This window comes from Apis laboriosa, unplaced genomic scaffold (assembly GCF_014066325.1).
Source record: "Apis laboriosa isolate Shangri-la unplaced genomic scaffold, ASM1406632v1 scaffold41_cov147, whole genome shotgun sequence".
NCBI lineage: Eukaryota > Metazoa > Arthropoda > Insecta > Hymenoptera > Apidae > Apis > Apis laboriosa.
This window is the reverse complement of record NW_025223220.1, coordinates 374,074-382,292: the sequence shown is the minus strand read 5'-3', so window position 1 is coordinate 382,292 and position 8,219 is coordinate 374,074. Positions and strand designations below refer to the sequence as shown.

General features: G+C 40.9%; 3 protein-coding genes across 3 annotated transcripts in view; 2 read left to right on the top strand and 1 right to left on the bottom strand.

The window, feature by feature from the left end:
- The window catches only part of LOC122716031, a 2,625-nt gene extending 924 nt beyond the window's left edge, over positions 1–1,701 (top strand). Inside the window, exons 3-5 of the mRNA XM_043938715.1 lie at positions 25–361; positions 453–1,127; positions 1,267–1,701. Of these exons, the coding sequence (XP_043794650.1) occupies positions 25–361; positions 453–1,127; positions 1,267–1,602 (1,348 nt within the window). The 3' untranslated portion in view covers positions 1,603–1,701. The remainder of the gene's footprint in view (positions 1–24; positions 362–452; positions 1,128–1,266) is intronic.
- A 199-nt stretch (positions 1,702–1,900) lies between these two features.
- The window catches only part of LOC122716030, a 12,951-nt gene continuing 6,632 nt past the window's right edge, over positions 1,901–8,219 (bottom strand). Inside the window, exons 6-11 of the mRNA XM_043938714.1 lie at positions 7,086–7,297; positions 5,745–5,881; positions 4,695–4,913; positions 4,520–4,630; positions 3,402–4,397; positions 1,901–3,095 (exon numbers count right to left, since the gene is read on the bottom strand). Coding sequence (XP_043794649.1) covers positions 2,189–3,095; positions 3,402–4,397; positions 4,520–4,630; positions 4,695–4,913; positions 5,745–5,881; positions 7,086–7,297 — 2,582 coding nt within the window. The 3' untranslated portion in view covers positions 1,901–2,188. The remainder of the gene's footprint in view (positions 3,096–3,401; positions 4,398–4,519; positions 4,631–4,694; positions 4,914–5,744; positions 5,882–7,085; positions 7,298–8,219) is intronic.
- LOC122716033 overlaps positions 7,328–8,219 on the top strand; it is a 2,770-nt gene continuing 1,878 nt past the window's right edge. The window contains 1 exon segment of the mRNA XM_043938717.1: positions 7,328–8,203. Coding sequence (XP_043794652.1) covers positions 7,930–8,203 — 274 coding nt within the window. The 5' untranslated portion in view covers positions 7,328–7,929.

Here is an 8,219-nt window from a genome sequence, read left to right as displayed (position 1 = left end):
TTTTTTTTTTTTTTTTTTAACCAGTTGCTCCAAAAATATGGACGCTGTTTTGAACGAGTACGAGAATCTGTTGACAAATCCAACGAGTCAAACGTTCAAGAAGTCGCAGAGCAACACTTTATCGCCGAGGCTATACGGGGTATCGGCTTGTAACGGATCAGCGTACGCTCATTATCACTCGCGGAAAAGGCAGCCGAATACTCATCGACGGCAATGCAGGATCGAGCAGGATCAGGTGCATTCGATCATGAAGAACATATTGCACTCGGGTGAAAACGACAATATATGTTACGAATATCCGAGATCTATGAAGAATAGTTACAAGAAGGAGAGCTATTACATGAGGGACGAGCATCATCAGGTAATATGCTAATTGCGTACTTTGAAATGTTTTCGTTTCGAAACAAACGATTTTCGACGATTAACAAACGTGAATTTTTATGAAACGCGAGTTGGGCGACCACGAGGACGCCGACTTGTTGTACACAAGGGGCAGATTGAGATTCAACTTGGCCGGTAAACACGGGAATAGAAAGAAGATGGATTTGGAGGAAGGAGCGGAGGAAAATCGGAACGTGCAAGGGAAAAAGAAAAGCGACCCACTGCCGAATAAACTTTCCATCTTGAAAGGGTGCGCCTCGCAAACTTCGAAAAATAACGGGGAAGAATTGGCAAGTATTATTCCTTTCCTCCTCCTGAATGAATTATACAAACGAATTTCGATCGATCAAACGACATATTTTTATATCTTCCAATTTCTATCCCAGCCCAAGCATAAAAGTTTGGCAATCGACACGAACGATTACGCGAAGGAGGAAGAGTTGCCAAAGGAAGACGAGAACGCCCGGCCTGTCTGTAAACCGTGCCAACGATCCACCACCCGGCAAGATTCACCTTGCAGTCCTGGAAAAGAATCGACGAGCAACACGGAGGAAACGAGAGAGGATAGCTCGTATTGCGAGTTGGCCGTTAAGGACGAGGAACAAGATATTCCCAATAGGAAGAACACGTACGCTGGAGGGGATTTAAATCCTGATTTTAATCTTCGAGCGACTAAAAGTTACATCATTGGTCTAATCGATCGGGTTCTCAGCAAGAAATTCGCCACTTCGCCGGGCCAGCAAAAGGTTCTCCTTCTCGAACGAATGGAATAAGAATATGAATTGAATTTAAATTATTCCCTTGCAACCTGTCACCTTTCCTCTTTTCGATCTCGAATATTATTTACTTATTTTCTTTTTTTTTTTCTCTCTCTGCTTCTTTCAGAATACAGAATCGAATCGAGAATTAACAGAGCAAGGATACTCTGTGGAGATAGTACGTGCGCTTCGCGGTGATTGTTACGAATTGTTCACAAAGGACGTGTCCAGCCATCACGAGACACCGGCCGAATGTATAAAGCGTTTGAAAAACCTTCGGTGGCAGCACATGCAACACATTCAAAACGAGTTTAAAAAACTTTGCGATCTTCAAAAGTTTCTGGACGAGTATTCGCCGAGGGAGTCCCTGCTCACGTTTCAACCGAACACGGTCGAGCAACGGCCGGAGGAACGACAACCGCAGCAACAGCAACACGAGGAGAAGCAGAATTTAGGAACGTGATTGATTGATTTTTTTTTTTTTTTTTTTTTTTTTTTTTTTTTTTTTTTTTTTTTTTTTTTTAAGCGAAGATTTTTGGTACTTTTCAGGATATCAAATATCACACAATAAAATGGATCTGCTCGTATTCGACGTATCTCTATTCAGCATTAGAATATATTAACGCGACAACAGGGAATAGAATCTTTTAATACTTGTTAACACATCCGCTCTCCGTTGGAGTATATATTTCTTTTTTATCGAATTTTACTCGAGGCTTAAAACATCGTGACATTTTATTAGTAGTAAAACATACGCGATATAAAATAAAATAAATATATATTTATATATATATATTTATATATATATATATAAAGAAATAAATACTTTCAGGGCGACAATTCTTTAACATTTTCGTCCGCAGTCTCCAAAATGAAAAATGCATCGATACCCTTGATATCGATTGATTCTGGTCCCGAATGAATTTGCTTAAAAAAAACGTTCTTGAAAAGAAAAAAAAAAAAATATCTTCCGATACTTCTTCCTTTCTCGTCTCGTTCTTTAGAAAATTTTCTATGTACAAAAAAAAAAAAAAAAAAAAAAGAACCGATTAAAATCTCGTGTTGTCCGGTATCTTCACGAAATACGCGACTTTGTCCTCGGCGACCCTGTAATTATGGATCCATCTGGACCCCTTTCTCAGGCTGCCGTCGATCCCGTCCCTCCAAACGCCCGCAGGTAAATAGATCTCCCTCTGCCTGCTGCCCGAATGAAGGATGGGCGCAACAATAAGCTCCTCCCCTACGGAGAACTCGTCGAAGACGACCAAACAAGCGGGATCGGTTGGATCGAGCATCCACAACGGTCGTATAATCGGCAGGCCGGTGTCGAGTGTCTCGTTCGCGTATTTCTTAAGAAAAGGGGTCACCGTTTTCTGCCTCAAGCTTGTCAATCTCTTCGCTATCTCGAGAACGGAATCGTCCGAGTATTTGCTCGGCAAATGGGTGAATCGTATGACGGGGAGGAAGGTGGACAATTGCAACCATCTGATGTACAATTCTTTGTCGGGCAGGTTCACCTCGAAGTCGTTGTCGGGATTGTTGTCGGACATGGGGAGGGCAACGTCCCCGCCAACAGCGCCCGGCATGATGAACGGGTAACCGAGTATCCCGTAGGTGAGAATCGTCGGTATGACGGTCTTGATCGCCTTCCACGAGGAGGAGAATGGGGGAAGGGAGACGAAGACCGGGGCTCGAGGCCTGGAAATCGCCCCCGAGACGCCGATCACCGGCACGGATCCCAAAATCGATTTCGTGAATATCGTTTTGTAGTGGTCCGGGTTGATCAACGGTTGGCCGCATTTGTAGTAGTGAGGCATGTCTTGAGCCGTACCCAAATCGAGGTAGAACGAGTCCACGTGATACTTGGTGATCAAACTTTCGAGCTTGGACTGAAGCCAAGGAAGAGTTTTATTGTTCGTAATGTCGAGAACGCCTATGCTGTTGCTCTGCTTGTACCTGTGCAACAATGAACGAGATCACTTAGATACAAGTGTATATAATAATTAAGAGCCACCTCTAATTTCGCGACTTTGAAACGTGTCCTCGTTACGAACAATTTCTTTTCTCGAGAACGATTAAGAAAATATATTAATTTAAAACCAAAATTTACAATACACAGAGTATATACATTTATATATACATTTATTATACACGGAGAAAGAAATACGAACGGTACGTGTTTCAAGAATCGTCGAGATGGAGATCTTTTGTTCCATCGATTAACATAGAAAAAGAGAAGAGAAAGAAAGAAAATAATTTCACCTGGTGAGAGCGGGTATTCTTGGATCGCTTCCTCTCTCGGATATCAATAACCTATTCGATACCGCGTCTTTGAAATTGATGGACTCGGTCGATATGAACGGTTGTATAGTAAAGACGATCCTAAATCCCCTACGATGAATGATATTGATAGTTTCCTCCATCGATGGGAATCGTTCCTCGTCCAGGACGAAATCGCCCGCGCTCGGTTGCCATTCCTCGCTCAGCAAAACGTGGCCTTGGCGCAAGAACGGCAAAGCGATCACGTCCTCGGTGTAATTGTAAACGGCTGCCTCGCTGGTGGGCGATATTTGCCAGACCGGCTCTGTCAACAGTGAATGAACGGCCGACAGTTCGTCCGGCTTGAGGCCGTCCCACAAAGATTTTTCCGCCATTGACGAGTGCAAATTCTTCATGTTGTCCGTGGCGCATATGGTGTAATTCAATTGAGGATAAGGCGTGAGGTAATTGACGTAAGCGAAAGCGTCGTGTTTTGCTTGCAGGCAAAAGTGATTGCTTCTGTTCGCCCTGATGGACACGTAGAGCGGCGTTTCCGGGTCGACGAGTATCGTGGCCCCCTTCGAATTCAAGAAATACCTCTTCAACACGTTACCGAACGGATGTTTGGCGATGTCGCCCGTGATGAACGGGCTGAGCTCGAGGCGGCCACGCTCCAGGGGATAAGGCATGTTTTGAACTTGCCCACCACCGTACCAATGGCCCCTTTTCGGCGACCAATCGAAGCAATCTTTCGGGTTGTAATGGGAGCTCAGGCTCTGCCAGGTGACGTGGTAACAGTGCATGTCCGGGTGTTTCGTGTGGGCGAGGTACAGACGCGCCTGTTGAAGCCACTCCAGGCAAACCGAGTCCTCCCTCTGGTAATGGGACAGGCAAGGGAAGACACCCGTGTCCGCTGATATACCTTCGCCTAGCCGCGCCGATATCACCTCGACCCCTGTGCTGCTGTACACGTGCATCACCCGTTGGTTCTTATTGAACCTGGAAAACGTTCACACCGATTAATCAAAAATTCGACGTTGTATATATCTAAATTTATATGTGTATATATAATTTATATATGTATATAGCTAAATTAATATATGTATATATTATGTATATACCTAAATTTGTCGAAATAGGCCCGTTGGAGAACGTGTTGGGTGTAATAAATGTGCGCGAATCCTACGAGGAAAACGACGCAGAGAAACAATATCCCGACGAAAGCGCGGAGGCTGGAAACAATTAAATGGAATTAAGTAGTTAAGAGATTAATCATAATTGAAAAATTTTATTTACCGATAATCGGCGTTCTGCCTCTTCTTGCTGCTGCGCAGAGCTTGGGGAATGGACAACTGAAGTTTCTCCTTGAGCAAACTGCTGATACTGTTGACGCTCGTTATTGTGGAGGTCGCGCTCTGCCCGCCGGATAATTCCATCGGATCGTTTCCCAATTTTTGGTTCATCATTGACGACATGGGTCTGCTCTTCTTTCGAGGAGGAGCTTGCAACGGTACTCTGGAGAGAGAGAGAGAGAGAAAAGAAATATAATAGAAATAGATTTATATTTCGAATCGAAAAACGAATTCTTTTTTCTCCTTTTTTTTTACCTTTGAAGGGACACCGCACTGTCGACGTCGTATCTCGGAATCATTTTCTTCGCACGAACGAAACGTTCGTAAAATTCGATCTCGATCTCGAAAAAAAAGTATGAAAAAATTTTTTTGAGGAAGAAAGCGAGGGCTTCAAGATTCAAAATCTCGCGAGCGAACACTTTATCAATGTCGCCAAATGCATCGTTAATTGTACGATGGAGAAACGATGCGCAAGACGCAACTGCGCAGAAATTTGTTTGCGCGTAAAAGTCCGTTTAATGGTCGAATACCGACTGGCTATTGACGATTGGGAAACACGCTCGATCGTATTCGTGTTGCGATAACCCTGAAGCGATATAAAGGTCGAATCCAAAGACAATTCTCTCGCGGCGAGCGTACGCCAACCAAACGCACGATACTGGTTTCAACTGGTAAAAACGGAGAATTTATGCGTGATCATCGGTATTCGAAACGAGCATTCTTCCTTTTATTTCTTTCTTTTCAATTTAAATCGTTTAAAAATAATCTCGAAGAGAAAAACGAAGAATTTACGCCCGAGCATCGATATCGAAGATTCGATATTCCTGCTCTCTCTCTCTCTCTCCTTTCCTTTTTCTTTAAATTAAATCGTTAGAAGAATAATCTCGAAGAGAAAAACGAAGAATTTACGTTTGATTCGAAACGAATTATTCTCTCCTTTCTTTTTTTTAAATTAAAAATAATCTCGAAGGATAGGATAGGATTTGTCACTCACTTGGCCAACTCTTCGTCGTTCGCCTCTTCCTCGGTCTCAGAACCGAGAGGACTTCCATTGGGCGTTGAACCGCTGTTGCTGAACGTCACGCTGCTGCTGTCGTCGCTTTCCGATCTCGTGAACTTTGAGGCGGTTCCCTACGAAAATTTGACCACTCGTGATCTCGGGCTAACGAGGGACGAGGATAAAACAGGGAGGACGAAGGATAACGTATTTATCCCCACCTACGAACGAGCGATAAACGCGTTTGTCCTACGATCGGGAAAGTAGGAGCTGTCGCTTCGAGCGGCATTCGAGAACTACTCTTACGGAAACGTAGAACGGCAGAGTGAAGGTGCATAGGTTGACGGATGGTAAATATTACGCAATCAGACGCGCGCTTTTACATCGACGAAACGACTCGATCTTTAACGGGTAGGGGAAAGATCGAAACTTGGATTTGAAACGAGACGTTTTCCTCGTTCGAGATTTGATGTAATTTTAATAATGGAATTTGTATGAATTAACCAAGCTAATTTATATATTTTTACAATGCGATATATAATCAGAAACGTTGATACAAAATAAGTAGAAAAATATTAATTCGTAAAAAAATTTGTAATATTTCATGTTGATTATTACGCATTGAAGAGAAAATATTTCGTGAAGTTCTTTTATATCTTGTTAATTTGATTGAAAATAGCCAATGGAAAATTATATAAATATGGATCTGGTGAACAATTGTCTCTGGATAGATAATCACATAAGTGAAGTTTTTACTGCAATTGAAGAATGATTTCTTATCCTATTTTCAAAGAATTCATCTTCCTACTATATTTCAAATAAATTTTGCTTTATATTCAAGAATAAATATCAAGTATGAAAATAAAAAAACAAAAGATAATTTATCATCGTATTTCCAATTTTATTTTTCCAGCGTTCAATTCAGTGTTGTTCTTTTTTTTCAAGGAAATAGATAGACACATTTGTTATACAGACAATTCAACGACATTTTCTCATTTATATTATTTTTCAAAATAATAAACAAAATAATTTTATTTATATATATATATATATTCTCTCGAGAGAAAAATATGATTTTTATCTCGTTTTATTTATAGGATCTTTAAACGGATAATCGCGACAAGACAATATATGTCAATGATTATTATTCACGGTAAAAGATACACACCACGTTTGACTTGCAAATGCTAGCTGGAAGCTACGTATACGTTTACAAATATATATGTCGAGAAACAGACATATTTTTTTTTCTTTTTTTTACTACTTTCTCATTTACCTTCCGTCTCTATCTATTCGAAGATTCTTTTTTTTTCTTTTTTTCACTACTTTCTCACTTACCTTCTGCCTATCGATTCGAAGATCCTCCATCTCGTCTAGATTGGTGGGCATCGAAGTGCTTGTTTTACGTATTCGCGTAGCGTACAGTGTCGTAGATCTTTTAGGCACCCTTCCTTCCGTATTTTTGTACTCCGTAATTTTCGTAATCTTGTCTGCGGGTGTAGGCGTGACAAATATACGTTCTTCGTTACGTTCCACCACATTCGAGGCATCTGGAAAATTCATCTTGTCATTCGTTACGTTTCGTTTTCTCATAATAATTGTCACAATAACAATTAACTATTAAATTTATTTTATCAAAGAATTTCAAATAATGATATTCTTTCGCGATGTTAGGAATATTAATTTTCGATTTGTGATAATTGAATCGAAATTTTATATTCGATATTGATTATAAACTACTAACAGGGCCAAAGTGGATTAACATTAAATCCAAAGACAAACATGAAAGAATTAGTACAATTAATCGCTATGATCCGATGATTAATTTATGATAATAACAAGTACAATTTAATTCTCGATACAATTAACGATTAAATAATTCGATCCTTAATCGTATCGTTTAATCTAAATCGTTTAATCCTCGATCACAATTGATAATCAAATATTTCCAATATCATAATCAATTTAATTGTATCAAACATTGCCAACACTGAATCCATCTCGTATCTCGTCATCGTTATTTTGTTTTCGATATTTCGTTTCTCGATCGACATTTAACCTTTTCAATTAAGTCCCTTAACCAACGCGAATCGATGTATTGATCGAACGAAATTAACGGGGAAAAAGAGAAAAAAAAAGAAAGAGAGGAAAAGAAAAGAGAAGAATCTTAAATGCGCGAAAAATGTGCGACTGTCCCGAGGACAAGGAGGATGGCGAGAAAAAAGTGGAAACGGTGATGCTTTTCAAAAAGTGTCAAAAACCTTACCGCACCACCAAAGACATCGTCAAACCGTCCAGTTACGACACGGTCTCGGACAAAGATCTCTGGACACCCGCCGATTCCTCCCAATCCACCTTCAGATACACCTGCGATTCGCCTAAAGGATCCCAGTTCACCAGCTCCTTCACCAGCTCCTCCAAAATAGTAAACTCTCTCTCTCTCTCTCTCTCTCTCTCTCTCTCTCTCTCTCT